The sequence below is a fragment of the Microcebus murinus genome, chromosome 7, assembly GCF_040939455.1.
Source record: "Microcebus murinus isolate Inina chromosome 7, M.murinus_Inina_mat1.0, whole genome shotgun sequence".
Lineage (NCBI taxonomy): Eukaryota > Metazoa > Chordata > Mammalia > Primates > Cheirogaleidae > Microcebus > Microcebus murinus.
The window spans coordinates 78,763,526-78,787,674 of record NC_134110.1 but is presented as its reverse complement, the minus strand read 5'-3'; the positions used below and the strand labels follow the sequence as shown (position 1 = coordinate 78,787,674).

At 41.2% G+C, this 24,149-nt stretch overlaps 1 protein-coding gene and 1 non-coding gene across 2 annotated transcripts in view; both read right to left on the bottom strand.

Annotated features, from left to right (window-relative positions):
* TPD52 (tumor protein D52) overlaps positions 1-9,214 on the bottom strand; it is a 211,280-nt gene extending 202,066 nt beyond the window's left edge. Inside the window, exon 1 of the mRNA XM_076005202.1 lies at positions 9,005-9,214. Coding sequence (XP_075861317.1) covers positions 9,005-9,023 — 19 coding nt within the window. The 5' untranslated portion in view covers positions 9,024-9,214. The remainder of the gene's footprint in view (positions 1-9,004) is intronic.
* Positions 9,215-15,724: 6,510 nt separating this feature from the next.
* On the bottom strand, positions 15,725-15,832 carry LOC142872023 (U6 spliceosomal RNA). The gene has a single exon (XR_012920271.1). It is a non-coding gene; the product is annotated as a U6 spliceosomal RNA (small nuclear RNA).
* Positions 15,833-24,149: the final 8,317 nt, after the last annotated feature.

Here is a 24,149-nt window from a genome sequence, read left to right as displayed (position 1 = left end):
CTTCTCAGACCACAGTGGAATAAAACTAGAAATTAATTAAAAGAAGAACTCTCAAAAGTACAAAAATAAATGGAAATTAAACAATCTACTGCTGAATAATCCTTGAGTTACTGAAAAAAATCAAGACAAAAATCAAACAATTTTTCAAATTGAACAACAAAGGCTACACAAGCTTCCAAAAATCTAAGGGATACAAAAAAGCAGTGCTAAGGAAGAAGTTCATAGCTTTAAATGTTTACATCAAAAAGACAGAAAGATCATAAATTAACAACCTAAGATCACACCTCAAGGAACTAGAAACAGAACAAACCAAACCCAAAGGTAGCAGAAGGGAAAAAAAACTATAACACAGCTCAGAGAAGAACTAAACAAAATAAGAAACAAACAAACAAAAAAATACAAACAATCAATGAAACAAAAATAATGGTTCTTTGAAAAAATAAACAAAATTCAATAGATCACTAGCTTGATTAACCAGAAATAGAAGAGAAAGGACTCAAATAAACTCAATCAGAAATCAAAATGGAGACATTACAACTGACACCACAGAAATACAAAATATAATCTGTAACTACTAGGAAAACCACTACACACACAAACTAGAAAAACCTAGAGGACCTTGATAAATTCTTAGAAACACACAACCTCCCAAACCTGAATCAGGAAGAAACAGAAATCCTGAACAAACTAATAATGACTAGCGAGATTGAAAAAGTAATAAACAATCTCCCAACAAAAAAAGCCTCAGCCCAGACAGGTTCACAGCCAAATTCTACCAGACCTACAAAGAAGAACTGGAACCCATTCTACTGAAACTGTTTTATAACATTAAGGAGGGACCCTCCCCAACTCATTCTACAAAGCCAGTATCACCTTGTTACCAAAGCCAGCAAAAGACACAACAAAAAAAGAAAACTACAGACCAATATCCCTTATGAACATAAAAGCAAAAATCTTCAACAAAATACTAGCAAATTGAATTCAATAGTACATCAAAAAGATAATCCACCATGATCAAGTGGGTTTCATCCCAGGGATGCAAGGATGGTTCAATATATACAAATCTGCCAGGTACTGATTACTCCTGTAATCCTAGCTCTCCGGGAGGCTGAGGCAGGAGGATCATTCAAGGTCAGGAGTTCGAAACCAGCCTGAGCAAGAGCAAGACCCCGTCTCTACTAAAAATACAAAGAAATTAACTGGTCAACTAAAAATATATAGAAAAAAAATTAGCCAGGCATGGTGGCACAGGCCTATAGTCCCAGCTACTCAGGAGGCTGAGGCAGAAGGACTGCTTGAGCCCAGGAGTTTGAGGTTGCTGTGAGCGAGGCTGACACCACAGCACTATAGCCCGAGCAACAGAGTGAGACTATATCTCAAAAAAAAAAAATACACACACACAAATCAAGAAATGTGATTCACCACCAAAACAGAAGTAAAAACAAAGACCAGATGATCATCTCAACAGATGCAGAAAAAGCATTCAATAAAATACAGCACCTGTTCATGATAAAACCCCTCAACAAACTAGGCATAGAAGGAATATACTTCCAAATAATAAAAGCTATATATGACAAACCCACAGCCAACTTCATACTAAATGGGGAAAAGTTGAAAGCATTCTCCCTAAGACATGGAACAAGACAAGGATGCCCACTGTCACCACTTCTATTCAACATAGTACTGGAAGTCCTAGAAGAGCAATCAGGCAAGAGAAAGAAAGAAAGGGCATCCAAACTGGGAAAGAGTAAGTCAAACTATCCCTGTTTGCTGACGATATGATCTTGTATTTATAAAACACTAAAGACTCCACTGAAAAACTCCTAGAATTGATAAATAAATTCAGCAAAGTTTCAGGTTACAAAATCAACGTACACAAGTCAGTAGCCTTTCTACATACTAACAACAGCTAAGCTGAGAGTCAAATCAAGAACACAGAAACGACAACAACAAAATAAAACCACATGCACCTATTTGTTGGTACTCTTCCCACCAAAATGTGGTCTAATTCCCCTCTCTTTGAATACGGGCTGGCTGTTGTGACACATTTCTAACTACAAGAATAAGATGGAAGTGACACCATGTCACTTCCAAGACCAGGTCATAAAAAGCCACCCAGCATCAGCCTACCTCTCTTAGGAGCCCTGAGGCAACATGGAAGAGGTCTAGGCACCCTGAGGCTGCACACCGGAAACAAAGCAAATTGAGGCAGGTACCCAGGGAGCCTGAGCTGCTGAGTCTTCCCAGTGTCAACAACCCCTCACATGAGCAAGCCTTCATATTTCTAACTGAACTCTCACACACTGACCACCTGCTCATCACCTGAATACAACCACAATTCCTGATCCTCACATACAAGATCCTTTACACTCCCCTAGGGACAACCTCCAGCCACAGGGAATTTCTGAAAATTCACAATCACTTTTTTACCCTTCCACACCTCTGCATCCTTGCACAAGTTGAATCTTCTTAGTAAATTCCTTTCCTCGCCCTTCTTTCTCTCACCACTTGCAAAAATTCCTACTTAGCCTTTGTCTTAATCAGTTCAGGCTGCTATAATGAAATGCCATACACTGGGTAGCTTAAACAACATTTACTTCTCATAGTTCTGGAGGATGAAGTCAGAGATCAACATGCCAGCTGATTCAGTCTCTGAGGGCCCACTTCCTGGTTTGCAGATGACTGCTGTTATGGGCTGAATGTTGACATGTTCCCCCCACCCACCTCACCCCACCACACCCCACCAAATTCATATGTTGGAACCTAATGCCTAATGTGGTAATATTAAGAAGTGGGGCTTTTAAGAAGTAATTAGGCCATTTAGCTTACACATCTACAGCCAACTGATTCTTGCCAAAGGTACCAAGAACACTCATTGGGGAAAAGACAGTCTCTTCAATAAGTGGTGCTGGGAAAACTGGATATCCATATAGATTCTCACCTCTCACACTACACAAAAATCAACTCCAAATGGATCAAAGGCCTAAATGTGAGACCCAAAACTATAAAGCTAATAGAAGAAAGCATAGGGGAAATACTTCAGGACATCGGTCTGGGAAAAGATTTTATGACTAAGACCCCAAAAGCACAAGCCACAAATGCAAAACTAAACAAATGGGATTATATCAAACTACAAAGCTGCTGCACAACAAAAGAAACAATCAACAGAGTGAAAAGATAACCTACAGAATGGGAGAAAATATTTGCAAACTATTCATCTGACAGGGGATTAATATCTAGAATATACAAGGAACTCAAACATCTCAACAGCAAAAAAACGAAACAATCCAATTAAAAAATGGGCAAATCATCTGAACAGACATTTATCCAAAGACATCCAAATAACCAACAAATATGTGAAAACATGCTCACCACCACTAATCAAAACGACAATGAAATGCAAATGAAAACCACAATGAGGTTATTGTCTCATCTCACTTCAGGATGGCTATTACTAAAAAGATAAAAAATAACTAACTCTGATCAGGATGCAGAGAAGAAGGAACTCTTAAACACTGTGGGTGGAAATGTAAACTAGTACAGCCACTTTGGAGAACAGTATGGAGATTCCTCAAAGAACTACAAATAGAACTAACATGCGATCCAGCAATCCCATTACTGGTCATTTACCCAAAGGAAAAGAAATCAGTGTATTAAAGAAACATCTGCACCCCCATGTTTATTGCAGCACTATTCACACTAGCTAAAACATGGAATCAACCTAGGTGCCCAACAATGGACAAACAGATAAAGAAAATGTGGTATACGTAGACAATGGAACACTATTCAGCCATTAAAAAAAAATGAAATCTTGTCATTCACAGCAACATGGATGGAAATGGAAGACATTACGTTAAGTGAAATAACCCTGCCACAGAAAGTTTAACATTGCATGTTCTCACTAATATGTGGAAGCCAAAAAAAGTTGATCTCATAGAAGTAAAAAGTAGAATTTTTCTCTAAGAGTGGGTTGCTAAAAAAGAAAAAAATGAAAAGTAGAACAGAGGATACTAGAAGCTAGGAAGGTAGGGATAAGGAGAGATTTGTTAAAGGATACAAAATCACAACTAGATAGGAGGAATAAGTTCTGGTGTTCTATAGCACTATAGAACAATAGTTAACAATAATATATAGTCCCAAAGAGCTAGAAGTAGGATGTTGAGCATTTCCAACACAAAGAAATGATAAATGTTTGCAATGACAGATATGCTAATTACCCTGATCTGATCACTGAAACATCAGTGTGTACTCTCATAAATATGTGTAATTATTATACACCAATTTTAAAAATAAAATAAAAATAAACAAAAAAGACACTGAGTTCTGGAAAAGGGAGCTTATTATACAAAATGGCATATTCAGTAAGAGATTATTTTGTGATTTGTTTGCTTAAAAGGATAGATATATGGACAGGTATAAAATAATACAGTAACCATAATTTTTTCAGAGTAGATTTACAGGTGATTTTATTTCCTTTTTCTCCATCTATATTTCTGATTTTTAAAAAATGAATTATTCTTAGATACGAAAAAGCATTTTTTACAATCTAACTTTTTTAAAGTTACACTAAATATTAAAATTCCTTTATCATTTGGACATTTTTCCAATAAAAATACATTGCTAAGATTATGGTTTCAGCACAGTTGGTACCCACTCAGTTTAAATAAACTTTGAGAAGTCTCAGAAGAGAGATTTTTACAATAGTCAACAATTAAAACATAAATAATTAACCCCAAAAGGAAAATAAAATAATCTTAGCCTATAACAAAAGGCTCAGTCGCACAGAAGTTCAGAGGATTTGGGGTTTTTTTTTTGTTTTTAACTGTGAGTATATTTGTTTTTATTACATGTATAGATTATTCTGTTTTGACATCCTACTAAAAGATCACAGCCCTTCCTACCACTCAGCTTTTCCCCTAGGGACTAAGCAGGCTGCTGCATAAAAATAAATGCAGGAAGTGAAGAAGAGCTAACAAAGACATTAGCACCATATGGAAATCGAGAGGCTGTGGACCAAATAAATTAGTAGCCTGGGTGGGTCACACCCAGAGACTTGTCAGCAGACCCTCAAAACTGTTATCCATTCTTCTCTACACTTGCTTTACTTTTAAATAAATGACATCCCACATTTTTATTTCTAAGGCATAACTACAGTGTTGAAATTATAGTGACATATTGTTGTGTTACTGTTTGCTTAAAGCCTTTCCCTCTCCTTAGTCCTTTGGCCCCAGCAACCTTTTCCCTTCTGCTTAAAATAATGGTTTTCCTTTCCTTTTTTTCCATTCAAACTAGTAAAATGCTTACTGGCTAGGTGACTGTTACTTCAATTTAATAGTGCTAAACTAAAGCTTGACTAATATGAGAGTACTCAGTATAAATATTTATTTAGCCCCATAAAAAGTAGTCAGTTTTTTTTTTTTAACCCAATGTATGCTCTAGTTAGCATAAACTGCTCTTTGAAAGTAGGAAATACCACACACATTACATGTGCTGTGCTGAGCTTAATGCTTAGAAACTCTTAAAAGGCACCGTGCAATTTAAGGTATTTAAATCATTTGATGTTTATTGAACTCTCAATGTAAGCAGAGTATTGTATGCAAGGTCTGGGTAAAAGAGAAGTAGAAAAATAATAGAATCTGGGCCTGATACTATAAAGCATTAACATGATAACTCTGTGTTCCTTTTTAAACCTTATAGCTCTGTTAAATAAAATTGGTAGTAAAGGATAGATTTTGACAACTTTATACAAGAAGGTTTACAAAAGCATTTCAATAGAGACATGCACTGAAGACAAGAGGTAGGCCATTTACTTGTGCATCTAGAGTTTTACTGCTCTTTTTTTAAGGGACAAATGTAAGAAAACTCCATGTATGTGAAAAATAAAGTTAAACAAGTCCTAAACATTTCTGATTTGGTCTTAAATACTTTGTAAAAACCATAATTCAAGAGACAAACACACAGTTTTATAAACCTTATTTCAGCCCACATAGTTGCACATGAACATCAGGTTTAAAATCCCAGGTTTTACTTTTTTCACTTTAAGACAGGAGTCTCCATACAGATCCATTAAGGACTTACTCATCTGCTCTACCAGTTCAAAGACCCACAGCCTTATCAGCAACTTTCTTTGCCTAACCACACAGTTCTGCTTCTTAAGAATAGAGGAAAAAAAGAACAGGAGGAAATGGGAAACCAGAGAATGACTTAGAGGGTCACAGAGGTTCCTGGGGCTGGAACCTGCTTGGGGTGCTTTTCCCTTTTGTCTTAGGCAGTCAACAAACATTTCTGAGCACCTGCTGTGTACCTGGGAACAGAAAGATGAAAAGGCAGATATACAGGCAGAGTCTGGAAGCAAACAGGTCAGTGAGAGCCACGTGGTTCTAACACAGCAAAGCTCCAGAGTAAACCAGCTGACCTTCCCCTCTGCCATTCTAAGCAGAGTCCTCCAAGCTCTCCACGTTGAAAGCGTGGACTTCCCTGGCCCACAAGGCAGAGAATTAAAAACAAGGACTAACATGACTAACAAATCACTCGACCAAAGAAAACATTTGAAAATTACAGACAGAAAAAAGACTCATCTTACAAGCCAAAGAAATAATATTGTAAAATATGTCTCAGAATTAGACACTTAAAAAAAAAAGCCCTATAAAAACCGCACAAAGTATATTAGCAAATTGGAATATTGCAGTAGTATTAATGACTGTGGTTCTTGCCACCCAAGCCAGAACACAAAATTTACTAAAACTAGTCATTCTGGCCGGGTGCGGTGGCTCACGCCTGTAATCCTAGCACTCGGGGAGGCCGAGGCAGGCGGATTGCTCGAGGTCAGGAGTTCGAAACCAGCCTGAGCAAGAGCGAGACCCTGTCTCTACTATAAATAGAAGGAAATTAATTAGCCAACTAATTTATATAGAAAAAAATTAGCCGGGCATGGTGGCGCATGCCTGTAGTCCCAGCTACTTGGGAGGCTGAGGCAGCAGGATTGCTTGAGCCTAGGAGTTTGAGGTTGCTGTGAGCTAGGCTGATGTCACGGCATTCACTCTAGCCTGGGCAACAAAGCAAGACTTTGTCTCTTAAAAAAAAAAAAAAAAAAAAAAAACTAGTCATTCCATTCACCTAAATCAAACACAGCTATTCAGTCTATTTTGACAAGTACCAGTTATTCTAAAAACATAATTATGTTTAAAACGACAATGTAAAACAGATTAGTATACAAATATGCATGTACACATGTTTGCCCACACACACACCACCCCCATTAAAAACCAGACACATGGCCAGGCGAGGTGGCCTACGCCTGTAATCCTAGCACTCTGGGAGGCCAAGGCAGGTGGATCGCTCAGGTCAGGAGTTCAAAACCAGCCTGAGCAAGAACAAGAGCGAGACCCCATCTCTATTGAAAAAAAAAAAATAGAAAGAAATTAATTGGCCAGCTAAAAACATACATATAGAAAAAATTAGCCCGGCATGGTGGCACATGTCTGTAGTCACAGCTACCAGGGAGGCTGAGGCAGAAGGATTGCTTGAGTCCAGGAGTTTGAGGTTGCTGTGAGCTAGGCTGACACCACCGCACTCTAGCCCGGGCAACAGAGTGAGCCTCTGTCACAAAAAAACAACAACCAGACACGCATAATGCTGCCTTACATGGTGGCCCCTAGGCCTTCTGACAACACATACAAGACCAGTGGCAAGCTTTCTGACTCAAACATTTGAGTTTCTACTATGTGCAAGTCACCATGTTACCCAACCAAGGACGATCAAAGATGAAATATGTTTCTAACTTTAAGAAGCTTAAAATCTAGATAATACTGCATATGTGAATATATACATATATAATGTATAATACATGTATATGCATAAATTATACTGTGGATAATGTTTACAAGCATTCCGATGTTAAGTGTTTATAAGCACTCATATGTTAACTGTAAAATTAATTTGATGGGGAGAGAGGAAGGGCTGGAAAGCTCCAAAGATTCTAGTTATCAAAAGTAAAACACAAAGTATATAAGGATATGGTTTTATTTACATAAAAACGCACACAGGAAGGCAAACACTGGAGGAAAAAAAGCAAAACATGAAAACTGTTGTGTCGGGGTTCAAAACAGAAGTGATTCCTATCCTCACATCTCAATGCTGCCTTAATTGTTATCTTTTTTTGGGATTTATGTGTCTTTTTTAAAGCGTGCCACGCTTATCTGTGTTACAGTCACTGTTATTATCAGTTATTATCAGTAGAGATCTCTAGGATGAGGCAATATTTAAATCTGAAAACCATGCCCTACTATTACTACATCTCAAACAATGATTCTATTCGGAACAATTTCACTTGAGTCACAGTCTTAAGAAACAAGTGCGTCCAAAGCTACGGTAAATCAGACTAAGGGTTTTGTGTTGGGGGGGTTCATCTTGATGGGTAAAAGAATATGAAAAGCTCCTTTCCCATAAATAGACCCACAGACACCACCATTTGGGGACACCTGGTATGTTAAATATGTGCATCTAAAACCATAGCCATAGGATCAAATGCCACCAAAAATCTTACCCGGCTTAACTTAGAACAGGGCAGAAAGTCTTAATATTGGGAGGAGGGAGTCGGGTCCCCATCTTGAGGATGGAAAACGACCCACCGTCCTCAGTTCCTCGGTTCCCAGCACTTGCGAGAGCCGGCTGCACTGCACTCCCTGCGCGCGCCTCGCTAGACCCAAAGCGCATCACGACCGGCAGCCTCAGCTCGGCAAGCCCGGCGCCGGCCCCTCCGCCGCCTCCCAGAACCTTCTGTGTCTCTCAGTCTCTGTCGCCCTGTCTCTGTCTCTTCACGCGCACGCACACGCGCGGCCCCAGCTGCCAGCCGCGGCCGCCCCAGGATGCCGGATGCGGATCCGGGAGACGCAACTTGCCGCGGCGGCCCGGGCGGCTCCGCACCTGCCGGGGCACCGGGCCGCACGCCGCGCAGCGCCGCGCCCGCGCCCGCGCCCACCGCAGCCGCGGCGGCCGCCCTCACCTTGCTCGCCGCGGTCCATGGCTCCCGCCCGCCCGCCGCCTCGCGTCCTCCGCGCCTCCGCCGCCCGCAGCCCGTCCCGGCTCGGATCGCCCGCCGCGCCGCGCCGCGCCAAGCTCCTCCTCGCCTCGGCCCGCGGCGACTCCCGCGAAGTCCCCACCCCCAGAGGCGTCGGGCGCGGCGGCACCGCCCGCCCTCGGCAGGGAGCGCTTTCCCGGGGCGTCACCCAACCACCTGACCCCGCCGACCTGTGCGCTCCGCCACGTCGGCGCGGGCGGGGCCGGGCGAGGGGGCCGGGCGCGCCCCGGCTCCGGCACCCGCAGGAAATCGGCCCGGAGGAGGGAAGAGGAGGACGGCGAGGAGAGGGACTCAACCATGGAGGCTGCATGCAGCCTGGGAACCGGGTGGCGTTTGCGTTCCGCCATCAAGTTATTTATAAAATCAAAAGTTTCCACTGAGGCTTTGGGGATGCCCCTTCCCTGCCTCTGTGAGCACCTGCTCTCACGCACTTACTGGTTAGAAAACACAGGAAGGTTATTTCGAAATGCCCGTGGCTCTTTTTTTTTCCCTGTGGTCCTCATATTCTTCTATCACCTAAATAATAGCCTATGATATCTTCTCTAACTAGGTCAAAAAACCCGGCAGAGGCGAAAATTACAGAGAATCTCATGAAAAATTATATAGTCCTGTCCTTTCATGGAAAGTGTGGATTTTTTTTTTTTAGGTGTCAAATTAGGAAGATTTCTATGTAATAAGAACGTGACTGCTTTGAGTGTGGGACTGAGGACAACTCTGAAGTGAATTAAATCAAATGAAATGAATTAAATTAACCAAAGGGCAGAATTATCAGCAGGGATCTTTGGAAAATGCGTCTTGAGGCTTCATGTCCATTGATAAAAAAGACAGTTTGAATTTCCTGTAACAATGCAGTACTTTTCATTATTAGCATTAGCACTCTGTTTTCAAGGTGTTTTACAGTTACTGGTCTTCCATGAAATCTGGTTGATTATGTGGGTTGTCCTAAGGTGGTGCCTCTATATCAGACAAAATCCATCTGAGACTGCGAGAGAGGGGCCGGCTGCTCTCTGTTTCGTGTGGAGACTGTCTTGACACTTCACCTGGCAACGTTGTATAGTACTGCACGAGCAACAGATAAATAGCAAGTTGGTTTTGTGTTTTTTAATTACTCATAGTTACCTGAAGTGAGTCCATGCTTTGTATCTCTGTACTATTGCACTGTATGTAAACAGTGGCATGTCTTCTTGGTGAGGTCTATTCTGTTTACTCCAAACAGATGTGATCTCTCCTTCTTGACTTCTACTGTAACTATACTTGGTTCCTCTCTCGTGGCACTCACCCCTGACACTGGTGCCAGCCCACTACAGCTCTAGGTATATCTCTTTCATAGTCCTACTAGGTTACAAGCTCCAGGAGGACAAGGATCATTTTGGTCATCCTTGTATACTTTAATTATACCATGCATTTAATAAATATTATAACTTTAGCTTTCAAGCTTAAATTTCAAAATGAGGTATATTATATCTGCTAACAATCCAGTGTTTATAACAAAAAAGCACAATGATGCTTTTTTAAAAATTATTTTTAATATAATATTAAGGTAAGTTTTGGCATTGGCAGAAAATTCTGTAATGTAGTAAAGAGTTTTGACTAGCTGATGCTCAGAACTGTTGTGTGGAGATAAATATATGATGAGGATAAGTGTGGTGGTGCGCAGTGTAGTCCCAGCTACTTGGGAGGCCCAGTCAGGAGGCTAACTTGAGCCCAGGAGTTCAAGGCTGCAGTGAGCCATGATCTGGCCATTGCACTCCAGCCTGGGTGACAGAGTGTGACCTTACCTCTTAAAAAAAAAAAACAAGAAGAAGAAAAGAAAAACATATCTGGAGAGATGGTCTCTTAACCTATGGACTAATTTTGGATGAATAAACAGCACTTGAAAATGAGTGTTGGTTAGAAATATTTATTCTAGTCATATCTGTTTAACTTACATCTATAATAATGATGAATTGTTATATATGTTGAAAAGAAAAAATGTCTTGGTTTTTAAAGGGTTTATATACTAGTTCATATGTGGCAAAGATGGATAATAGTCTGCTCAATATCCAGCCTTCCTATTTTCCTTCCTAAGAGAACTCAGATATTGTTCGAGGTGGCAATGTGCCCCATGAAATACTGCCCCTTCAAACTCATTTGCAGCTAGAGGTAGTTCTCTAACTCATTAATGACCAATGAGATGTGAGCTAAATTTGCTAGTTGGAATCTCTAAGCAACCATTTAAAAAGAAGACAGACTTGGCAACATTACTCTGCCCCTCACGCTTCCTTTCCTGCCTAGAGTGACAGTAGCCATCTTATGGACATGAGGAAGAAAGCCACAGGCAGAGTGGAAAGGCAGAAAAGAACCCAGGTATTCAGTGGCATCACAGACCTGCTTCTTACAGGAGAAAATAAATGCCTGACTTCCTGCTGCATGGAGCCAAAGGCAATCAATCCTAAGTGATACAGCATGCCGTTTTAGAAATCCCCTTCTGGCAGGCACCCATATAGGTGGGTTTGTGCAATCCTGAGCCTTAGGCAAATATTAGCATAATTTTCTCTATGAGGTTAAAGAAACACTATTCATACCATAAAAACCTAGTACATAAAAAGCCTGCTTTTCTCTTGTCTTCCTTCTACTCAATTTTTTTTTTTCTGGCAAACAGAATCTGCACTTACAACTCATACTGTTTTACTTCTGAAATGAACAGAGCTTGTATTTTAGCACTCCAAGGAATCTCTGGAGAACAGCTAGCACTTAAACAGAGGACCTGGGTGCACTGAGCTGAACTATACTTAAAAGGCTTGGTACAGAAGAGAAACATTAGATTTGCTTTGTGGTGGTGTTGTTAATGGTAACATGGATTTTTCTTTTTCTTTTTTTTTTTTTAGTTTCTTTTTTTACAACACTCATCCACTGGTGAAATTTCTATAAAAAACTGTAGACTTCCCCTAAAACAGATGACCTGAAACAAATGAAGGTATTGAAGAAGATAAGTAGAAATGGAAGTTATAAATTATAAGTGGAAACTTCTGTACTCTGCCCTCATTGAACACACCTCCCCCAGCTGATAGCCAGCAGAAATCACACAAAATGTGTAGATAGTCGAGTGCTTTCTGTGGGGCCACCTTGCACATTTTGGGGGCCGGAGGCAAGGGTACAAATGGAGACCCTGGCTTTCTCTTCTGGCTCTGGCTCTTCGTCTTGGTTCTATGCTGCATCTGTGTGTGCCTGGCCCACTCCTTTGTGTGTGGACACCTTAGTGACATATCCCATCTCTATTCACCCTTTCCCATCAGCTGCCCCTTGGCCATACCTCCAGCCTAGATTTGTACTCAAAAGGACTGTCCTGGCCGGGCTCTGTGGCTCACGCCTGTAATCCTAGCTCTTGGGAGGCCGAGGCGGGCGGATTGCTCAAGGTCAGGAGTTCAAAACCAGCCTGAGCAAGAGCGAGACCCCGTCTCTACTATAAATAGAAAGAAATTAATTGGCCAACTGATATATATATAAAAAATTAGCCGGGCATGGTGGCGCATGCCTGTAGTCCCAGCTACCCGGGAGGCTGAGGCAGAAGGATCACTTGAGCCCAGGAGTTTGAGGTTGCTGTGAGCTAGGCTGACCCATGGCACTCACTCTAGCCTGGGCAACAAAGCGAGACTCTGTCTCAAAAAAAAAAAAAAAAAAAAAAAAAAAAGGACTGTCCTGGAAGAAAAGTGGAAGGCCCTGACACCAGTGGCGGGCCAATTTAGGCAGGAGATTTTAGAGTTGCAGCAACTGGATGTGTGGCCTGTAAAGAGGTATAGATATGAAGGTGTAGATATTTGGTGGCAAGTACTATGCACTCTTAGGAAAGCACTGGTGTGCAGTCTCTAAAGCCCAGAGCCCAGTACAGTACTGGTCTAGGGTTGCCAGGTAAGATCAGATAACACCCAATTCAATTTGAATTTCAGATAAGTGACAAATAATTTTTAGTGTAAATGTATCCCCTGAAATATTTGCTACAAATTTATACTTTAAAAAGTATGTATTATTTTCTTAACAAGGCATTTTATATTTTTATTTGCTAAATCTTACTACCCTACCTACGTCTAAGGGCAGTTCTGGCTCTCTGTTCAACAACTGAAGTCCTGTGATACCACAATTTTGCTAAAATTATCCCAATCCAGGAGAAAGGCAAACTCTCTCTGCTTGAATTTTGGTAGTAAACAAGGGTGCGGAGGATTCAGAGATCCGAGAAATCAAGAAAACATTTTTAGAGAAAAATTGATTTAATGTCAGATTATTAACACTTAATTGCTTAAGAACATATTATAGCCATTTGGATGTGTTCTCTTAGCTATGTCAAAGACTAAATGTGAATATGAAGTAAACAACCTTAAAAATGTGTAGAAATGGGTATTGGCAGGAAAGAGTACTTAACACTAATGGAAGTAGGACATGTAAATCTCTAAACATTAATAGGAAATGATCTCACATTATTGATTTTGGCTACATTAAGGAAAGCCATAGACCACTTAATCTTTCTTCCATGTTTTTAAGCCACTCTGAATTCTGCGTATTTATCAAATTACATTAGAGGAGCTGGGTGGGGAGGGGAGTGCAGAGAGAGCCACCATCCCTTTTCTCTGAGGGTCTCCACCATCACTCCTCCCAATATCTTCATCTTTTCATCTTTCCTTAAGATTATCCCAGAGTATAAACTGCATCAGGTGTACGTAGATTCAAAATTAAATGATTCACAATAATTTTAAATTTTTTAACTGGTGTTTAACTCAGTGTCTTGCAAACCATTTCACCCCTGCAAGGATGGCTACTTTTCCAGAGCACCAAAGTTCCTCTTGCAGAAATGGTACAGGCTAGGCCGGACGTGGTGGCTCACGCCTGTAATCCTAGCACTCTGGGAGGCCAAGGCGGGAGGAGGATCGTTTGAGCTCAGGAGTTAGAAACCAGCCTGAGCAAGAGCATGACCCATCTCTACTAAAAAAAAAAAAAAGATAGAAAGAAATTAGCTGGACAACTAAAAGTATATATATAAAAAATTAGCCAGGCATGGTGGCCCATGCCTGTGGTCCCAGCTACTCGGGAGGCTGAGGCAGGAGGATCACTTGAGCCCAGGAGTTTGAGGTTGCTGTGAGCAAGGCTGATGCCATAGCACTCTAGCCCGGGCAACAGAATTAGACTCTGTCTCAAAAAGAAAAAGAAATGGTACAGGCTAGAACAGCCAGTGTCCAAGGTCAGGGCTGAGGAGTCTGTGCCTCTGTCACCAAAACAAAGCTCACAAGGCCAGATACAACTGAGAACACTGGAGTGGATTAAGCTAAATCATCCCTTGAAAGTCCTCACTTAAAACCATCACAATCCTGGGCATTTCACATAAACTTCTCTGAGTCACTGTCCTCCTCGCTAAAGTCTGGAATCGTGCTTTGGAATAAAGATGGCATATCACACACATATATTTATTTTTAAAATTTATTTGATTGAGATATAATTCACATATCATAAAGTTCACCCTCTTAAAGGATACAATTCAGAGGTCTTTAGTATATTCACATCATAGATTCATTTTTATTTCCTCCCAATACTGCTAAAATTACTGTAAAGAGATACACCCACAAGGACAAAGACGATGCCAGAGGCTACATAATGATAATTGATCTTATGAATCTGAGAAAGCCAAATGCTAAGCTGGCCGTGGGGAAGCCAAGAAGAACCTAATTTACACTGTGGAAGCTCCAAAAAGCTCAGGACTTGGCATCAGGTATCTGTGGATACAGAGAGTTGAGTCTCAAAACAGGGGGGATTGGTTGAAAGTCTATGTAATAAGAAGTTATGTCCCAATCCCCTTCCCTACTCTGCAAAGGAGAAGACCAATGTAATTTCTCTGGAGAAGGAAATTTGACAATCTCTTGACTAGAAGACGGTTAAGTACATTTGAGAGTGAGGATTTCCTAATGCAAGCAGAGAAGTTCATTAGCAGTTCATATCATGAATGCTGAGGTTTCCCGGCTTTGCCTTCCTTGGTTCCCAGAATGGAGACAGCTAGCCTATACCCTAAAAGCAAGAGACTGAAAGATCCATCTCTCAGGAACTTGACCAACCCAAGAAAAAAAACTCCAAGTGTTGATATTATGTAAGCCACCTTATCCTCAAACCCATGGTCCGCAAGTCTTGCCCAGGTGCCCAGAGATACCAATCAGCAGTTTCATGCCCATGGCAGGCAACTGTGAACCAACAGATAGCTCCAGGGTGGAAGATGAAGACAAAAATAAACACAATAAAAAGGCAATTTAGGCCGAGCATGGTGACCCAAGCCTGTAATCCTAGCACTCTGGGAGGCCGAGGTGGGCGGATTGCTCGAGTCAGGAGTTCGAAACCAGCCTGAGCAAGAGCGAGACCCCATCTCTACTATAAATAGAAAGAAATTAATTGGCCAATTAATATATATAGAAAAAATTAGCCGGGCATGGTGGCACATGCCTGTAGTCCCAGCTACTCTAGAGGCTGAGGCAGCAGGATTGCTTGAGCCCAGGAGTTTGAGGTTGCTGTGAGCTAGGCTGATGCCACGGCACTCACTCTAGCCTGGGCAACAAAGTGAGACTCTGTTTCAAAAAAAAAAAAAAAGGCAATTTACAGGAAACAAACTATCCAAGGAGAAGAAACAAACAGATTTTTATTTTTTTATTCTTATTTTTTTAATTTTATCATCCTTGCACAGGTACCATGCTAATCTTCTCTGTATCGTTCCAATTTTAGTGTATGTGCTGCTGGAGCGAGCACAACAAACAGATTTTTAAAGCTCTCATTATTATATTCAGAGAGATAAGTAAAGTTATCCCAAACATGAAATAAAAATAGTTTGCTCTACAAAAAAGGGAACATTCAGAGAACTAGAGTTGTTAGAAGTTAAATATATTACAGTAGGTATAGTAGGCATTAAAACTCCTGTGGTGGGCAGAATAAGGACCCCCAAAGATATCTGTGTCCTAATCCCGGAACGCGTGGCATAATGGGATTTACAGACATGATTAAGGTTAGTGAGCTTGCGCAGAGTATCCTGGATTATCAGGTGAGCCCACTCTAATTACCTGAGCTCTTAAGAGCTGAGAATCTTGTGGCTGCAGGCTGAGAGATGACACAACAGAAAAAGCTGGGAGAGATTCTGAAAGCACTGGAGGACTTGAACCACTGGTGCTGACTTTGAAGGTGGAGGAAGGAGGGTGTGAGCCCAGGAATGTGGGCAGCCTCTACAAGCTGGAAGAGCCCTTAACTGACAGCCATCAAGAAAATGGGGGCCAGGCGTGGTGGCTCACTCCTGTAATCCTAGCACTCTGGGAGGCTGAGGCAGGCGGATTGCTCGAGGTCAAGAGTTCAAAACCAGCCTGAGCAAGAGCGAGACCTCATCTCTACTATAAATAGAAAGGAATTAATTGGCCAACTAATATATATAGAAAAAATTAGCCGGGCATGGTGGCGCATGCCTGTAGTCCCAGCTACTCGGGAGGCTGAGGCAGCAGGATTGCTTGAGCCCAGGAGTTTGAGGTTGCTGTGAGCTAGGCTGACGCCACGGCACTCACTCTAGCCTGGGCAACAAAGAGAGACTCTGTCTCAAAAAAAAAAAAAAAAGAAAGAAAGAAAAGAAAAGAAAATGGGGACCTCAGCACTACAGTCACATGAAATTGAATTCTGCCAACAACCTGAATAAGCAAGAAACAGATCCTCCCCCCTCCCCCCAGCAACCAGAAAGACACACCTTGGCCTTAGTCCAGGGAGAACTCTATTACACTTCTGATCCTCAAAACTATAAGGTGACACATTTGTGTTATTTTAAGCCACTCCATGATCAGTTTGGAATAGAAAAGTAAATCAGTTTCCTAGAGAGAAGACAAAAAACAAAGATCTGGAAAATAGAGGAGAAAATGTAAGAAAATTAGAAAATAGAGGAGAAAATGTAGGAAAGTTAGACTGATTCCAGAGGTCCAATGTCCAAAAGAAGAGCTCAAGAGGGAGAGAGAAATGGAAGAAACAGAGAGAAGTGGATCATTGGTGAAATCAGGGAATTGCCCCAAGCTGAGGGGCATGATTTCCAGATTGAAAGGACTCGCTGAAGGCCCAGAGCAAGGCACAAACTTATAAAAGTCAGAGCACTGGAGACAAAGATCCTACAAGTTCTAGAGATGAAAAAAAAAAAAAAAATCAGACATTCAGGCTGGGCAAGGTGGCTCACACACCTGTAATCTTAGTACTCTGGGAGGCTGAGGCAGACGGATTGCTCGAGGTCAGGAGTTCGAAACCAGCCTGAGCAAGAGCGAGACCCCTGTCTCTACTATAAATAGAAAGAAATTAATTGGACAACTAATATATATAGAAAAAATTAGCCGGGCATGGTGGTGCATGCCTGTAGTCCCAGCTATTCAGGAGGCTGAGGCAGCAGGATCGCTTGAGCCCAGGAGTTTGAGGTTGCTGTGAGCTAGGCTGACGCCACGGTACTCACTCTAGCCTGGGTAACAAAGTGAGACTCTGTCTCAAAAAAAAATAAAATAAAATAAAATCAGACATTTAAAGTAAAAGGAGGCTGGGCGTGGTGGCTCACGCCTGTAATCCTAGCACTCTGGGAGGCCGAGGCAGGAGGATTGCTCAAGGTCAGGAGTTCAAAACCAGCCTGAGCAAGAGCGAGACCCCGTCTCTACTATAAATAGAAAGAAATTAATTGGCTAACTAATATATATAGAAAAAATTAGCCGGGCATGGTGGTGCATGCCTGTAGTCCCAGCTACTCAGGAGGCTGAGGCAGGGGGATCGCTTGAGCCCAGGAGTTTGAGGTTGCTGTGACCTAGGCTGACGCCATGGCACTCACTCTAGCCTGGGCAACAGAGTGAGACTCTGTCTCAAAAAAAAAAAAAAGAAAAAGAAAAAAGAAAGTAAAAGGAATAACAATGGTCTTGGACTTGTGAACAAGACTGAAAGACAATGGAGCCTTACCCTTAATTTACTAAAGAAAAGCAATTTCCACCTTATTTTCTCCTGTATTGAAGGGATAGATTGGTGGTGGATAGGAAAGTTAAGGATGGGTGATAGTGAGGGATGACTAAAGGGGTAAATCATCATCACTGGTAATGGAAAATTGATGGAAAATTCTTAAAACTGGAAGAAGTACCAAAATATGCAAGTTATTTAAATATTAGAAAGTGAAAAAAAAAAACCTAAATGATTTGAAGGCAGGTGCCTTTTAGGAGAAGAATACAGAGGGTAAGGGGGATGGACTGCTGGGTTTTTTTTTAACGACAAGCCTTGTTTGCATCTTTAAAATATGTGGCATGCATAAAAACTGAAAGCTGGAAAATAAAAATAAAATTTAAAAACCCCACAAAACTCAATTACTTACATGATAAATTTTTTATTTCAGAATATTATGGGGGTACAAACCCTTTGGTTACATATATTGCCTTTGCAATACCCAAGTCAGCGCTGTAAGTTTGCCCAAGCCCCAGACAGTACGCACTGTACCCATTAGGTGTGAATTTACCCAATCCCCTCCTCCCCCCTGAAATGATAAATTTAAGTAAACAAATTAAGTTGCATGAACACAGGGGGTATCACAAACATTTTTTAGGGAGAAGCTAGTTGCTATTTCTCTGAATCCTTGAGGTAGCTATGAAATCTCTGTTCTGTGTAGAGAGCTCTCAGGCCCCACACATTTCCAGAAGTATATAAGGGCCTTACCAATACTGTTTCCAATTTCCCTTTCAGCTCTAAAGATCTATGGTGCCTGTGAAGATGGACAAAACATCTTTTGTGAAGAGAAAGCAAGGCGGATTATAATCATGTTCTCAGAAAAATATATTTGTGTATTCAATTTGTGTATTCAATCTTATGCACAGAAAGATATCTGGCAAGACATTGACCAAATGTTAATAATAGTTACTTCTTGATGGTAGGACCAGATTATTTTTATTATCCTCTTTAGTTTATTCTTGGTATTTTTTATTAAACACCGAGCTTATTTTTAAAAAAGCAATAAAGTTCTTTTTGTTAAAGTAAAAATCTAAGGAATCAATGAGTAAAATATTTACATTCACTCTCTTTATTCCACAGGAGTGTTAGAACTTCTAGTCTGAAAAATACTAATCTATTATCACCCAGCTTCCCAGCATTTTTTCATTCACTTTTTTTTTTCTGTGGTAGCCACTATTTTGCATAATGTCAGGTCCTTTAGAATCATACGGGATTCCTATCCACTCTCCTTTCCCCAAACTCAACTTTTTAGAATGAACGGGACCAATAACTAAATTATCACATCAAGCCTAATCCATATCAGGAGTTTCAGCTGGTACAACTAAAAAGTTCTGGAAATGGGTCGTGGTGATGAGGGCTGCCCAACGAATGTACTAAATACCACTGAACTGTACACTTAAAATGGTTAAAGAGGTAAATTTTATCTGTTGTATATTTTGCCACAACAAAAAAGAGTTATCCAATACTCGCCCTTTATTCATTTCTAATTAATCATTATGTTAAGAAATACTAGTTAACTATTTGGGAGGATCAGAAAACAAGTTTGAGGAAGACACTTGATGTTGTAAAATCTAAAAACTCATGTTTTCTGAAGGCAGCTCTTATAACTTCAAAGTTTCTCTCATAAGTTTCTCTGTTGTTCTTCCACAAAGAAAATGAAATTGGGGGGAAATGGGCATTTATTGAAACCTTAAAATCTGTACCCCCATAATATGCCAAAATAAAAAAAAAGTAAAAAAAAAAAAAAAAAAAGAAAATGAAATTAACCCTTTGCACTCGGATGTCGAGTGTGACTCGACACGGTTAGCAAAAATTATAGTGATTAAAATTACTCTTTGAATGTATCAATAATTTAAAATATTAAAAATCCAAATAAGTAAGTGTGTATGAAAAGAAACTCCAGTTTTTTATTCTACTGCCACACTTCGTAAAATCTGGGGTATTTAAAAAATTAAAGTCCGAGTATAATAAAGGAATCGAGAAAAAAGCAAGCGAGCTCAAAGGGTTAAGAGAAGTCAGTTCTGACCAGGGACGTAAGAAAGATAGAGTAATAAGGTTCCCCTGTGCAAAATGTTCCGGTCATCACTACAGTCAGGTTCCCTGGCAGATAGATGGTGACATGGAGATTTGTGTGCAGGGGGCGAGTGCCCTGGGCGTCTGCCCTGGGTGCAGGGAGAAGCAAGCAGGGTTTGGTAAGGGCAGAGTGGACCGTGTGTGATGCTGTCACCACAGAGGCCCCCGCCTGTTCCTCCAGAAGCTCTGCAGCTGCAATGTCCCTTCATGGTTGTGCCAAGCTGAAGCAAAAGACCCTGCCTTTATGCCCTCACATGGACCCACCCTAGGAAGTGGGCTGCCCTCAGGAAATGATCTGGGGCCAGGGGGCTTTCTGCGGTCGCAGGCAATTCTTGCAGGGGAACTTGGCTCAGAGTCGTAAGCTGCTGACACTCTCAGTCCTGAAGAGAAGATCTGGGTGTTACCACTCAGTACCCTCCACAGTCATGCTGTCTGCAACCTTCTTGGGCTTTTCTGCCTATATTATAAATTATTAGTATGAATCGAGATAGAACTAAGAGTGACAAGCAGGGAAATAACAACTAAACCTACCTTATGATGACACTGGAGTTTAAGAATATGGGGAGAAATGCTCCACTACCCAGTTGTCAAGACCTTGACCCAGGCCTGGCGCGGTGGCTCACGCCTGTAATCTTAGCACTCTGGGAGGCTGAGGCAGGCGGATCGCTCAAAGTCAGGAGTTCGAAACCAGCCTGAGCAAGAGCGAGACCCCGTCTCTACTAAAAAAAAAAAAAAAAAAAAAAAAGAATAGAAAGAAATTAATTGGCCAACTAAAAATATATAGAAAAAATTAGCTGGGCATGGTGGTGCATGCCTGTAGTCCCAGCTACTCGGGAGGCTGAGGCAGGAGGATCGCTTGAGCCCAGGAGTTTGAGGTTGCTGTGAGCTGGGCGGATACCATGGCACTCTAGCCTCTAGTCTCAATAAAAAGAAAAAAAAAAAAAGACCTTGACCGAGAACCCTTCCTCACAGGGCCAAAAATGTACTCCAAATGACCTAGTAATGCTATGCGATGGTATTATCTCCAGATCTTTTCAAGGAAGCTCCAAAGGAAGCTTTACTCATAGTGTATCTTAAGCTCAGTTCTCCTAAAGCCCCCGCAAAAAATTAAAGAAATGAAAATTTAAAAATACCTAAGCTATGTTAAAGCCCAATTTACACAATAGGATAAGTGCTCTTCCTCTATGGTATGTATAGAAATAAAAACAATGGGTCATAATCCCTCAATTATGGTCACTCTTACTTCCTCCCTAAGGAAAATGCCACAGAAGCAAGAGGTTTCTAAAATAAACAACTAGATGGGGATGTGAAATGACCTGACCTCCTCTGACACAGGAAAGAAAGAAACCGTCTGAGCCGGGCGCGGTGGCTCACGCCTGTAAACCTAGCACTCTGGGAGGCCGAGGCGGGCGGATTGCTCAAGGTCAGGAGTTTGAAACCAGCCTGAGCAAGAGCAAGACCCCGTCTCTACTATAAATAGAAAGAAATTAATTGGCCAACTAATATATATACAAAAAATTATCCGGGCATGGTGGCGCATGCCTGTAGTCCCAGCTACTCAGGAGGCTGAGACAGAAGGATTGCTTGAGCCCAAGAGATTGAGGTTGCTGTGAGCTAGGCTGACTCCATGCCACTCACTGTAGCCTGGGCAACAGAGTGAGACAAGAAAGAAAGAAAGAAAGAAAGAAAGAAAGAAAGAAAGAAAGAAAGAAAGAAAGAAAGAAAGAAAGAAAGAAAGAAAGAAAGAAAGAAAGAAAGAAAGAAAGAAAGAAAGAAAGAAAGAAAGAAAGAAAGAAGGGAAGGAGGGAGGGAGGGAGGGAGGGGAGGGGAGGGGAGGGGAGGAGAGGAGAGGAGAGGAGAAGAGAAGAGAAGAGAAGAGAAGAGAAGAGAAGAAAAGAAAAGAAAAGAAAAGAAAAGAAAAGAAAAGAAAAGAAAAGAAAAGAAAAGAAAAGAAAAGAAAAGGTCTAAAGTCTCCCCATCAGTCAAGGGACTGATGAAGTCCCACTTGCTGGCCTATGAATGAACTATCTGAAAAATATTTTCCATGCTTCCTAATATTTTCTATAAGTTTTTAATTCTGCACTTTAAAAAATTGAATTATTTTCTCCAATTCACACTTCATTATACTGGACACCAGAATTTTAATGAAGCCAAATATCAATGTGAAGATACACACTAATACTCTCCCCACAAGCTTGGGGTAAGAAAATGACATCTTGAAAATGAGGACATTGAGACACAAAGATATTAAAAAACTGACTGAAAAATCATACACCTCTTAAATGTCAGAACTATAACTCACTAGATATCTCCTTTCAAGTTTAGAGCTCTTCTCACTGCACCACTACAGCAAAAATGTCTGAGGATGATTAATGCATTGTCACAGCTTAGGTCAGGACAAAGAAACAATCACAAGTGAACATTTCCTATTTAACCCCAGCAGCCAGGTGCCCATCCCAATGGACAGACCTAGAATCAAAAAATTATAAATAATCATGTGACTGGGGCTAGAAACTACTCCAAGTGAGCATCTGGTTTGGTTCTTTGCCTTTGGGAAATAACTTTGTTGTTATACCCATTTTATTGGAATAGCAGTTGAGTCCCAAAGATCAGTAAGTGCCCAGGGCTTGTGGTTATTAATGAAGTCACAACCAAAATCCAGGTTTCTTTTATTCTGTGAGGTGAGACCAGCATGTTGAAACCTCACAACCACTTTGTGGAGTAGGCAACCGCCAGACTATTTTAAATTGATTTTGCTAACATTTCAGACAGCCTGAGAAAGGACATTCTCCCAATAGGTAGAATGAACATCTGTGTAAATAATCGCATTTAAGGGGCATCAGATTACTACTGAGAGACTGACTATACAAATGGACAATGGCCAGACTGCATATGACAATGGAACTCTGACCCACAACCTGCAGCCACCAGTCCAGGAAGCCAAACCACAACCTCTGTTGCAATCAGCCCCGAACGGTCAGGACTTGGCCGATGACTATCAGCTTCCCCATTTTTCACCCACTTCCGACTCAGGACCAGCCAGAGGAAGCCAAAGATGCTCCCCAAACCAATCACATCAGATGACTTAGCTAGTTTGCCGGCCTCCGCTTCTCCATGCCAACAGCCTCAAGGGAAGCAAACCAGAAGCCTTCCCTTTTTATTTTTTTCACTGTAAATCTTGCCATTCCCCGGCTTGCCTTTGAATCTCTGCCAAACACTAATGAGGGTGGCTGACTCCCCAGATATAGCAAGCTTTGGAGGAAAAAAAAAAAAAGCTTCTGTTTGTTCTCATGTGGGTGATGTTATTTATTTCTACATTTTTCCTGGAGGCTCCATAAGACATGGTCTGCCCTGCCCGTTACTGCAGATCTCAGCCTTCAACCAGGAGCAGTACCACAGAGGCCTCTTGTGTCTTGCTCCTTGTGGGTTTTTTGTTTTTGTGTTTCTCTTTTAGAGACAAGGTCTTGCTCCATTGCCCAGCCTGGAGTGCACTGGCTGATCATAGCTCACTGTAACCTTGAACTCCTGGGCTTGAGCAATCCTCCCACCCCCAGCCTCCCCAAGTAGCTAGGAATACAGGCTCGTGCCATCACATCTAGCCAATTCCTTTATTTTTTATTTTTATAGAGATTGGGCGCGGGGGGTGTCTCATTATGTTTGTCTCGATCTCCTAGGCTCAAGCGTGCTTGTGGCTTTGGAATCTATAATGACACAGTAAATCAGCACCAGGTCTAAATCCTGCACTTTTTACATTGAGTTCCTTGGCTATTTATTCTGTTTGGTACCCAGGTTATTTATTCGTTCTCATTTGTTTGACATCTTTTGTGGAATTAGCCCATTTCCTTTCATCCTTTTTGTTCTCTTTTGTGCTTTCAATTTGTGTTATGCTATCTAAAAGCATTGTTTGACATAAGAAGAGAATCAAAAGTTATAGCGCAGATATAGGCTTTATTAGCTTGTTTTTTGAGTCAGCCTCACACACTGGTGAATTTGTGGTTCTCACCAAACC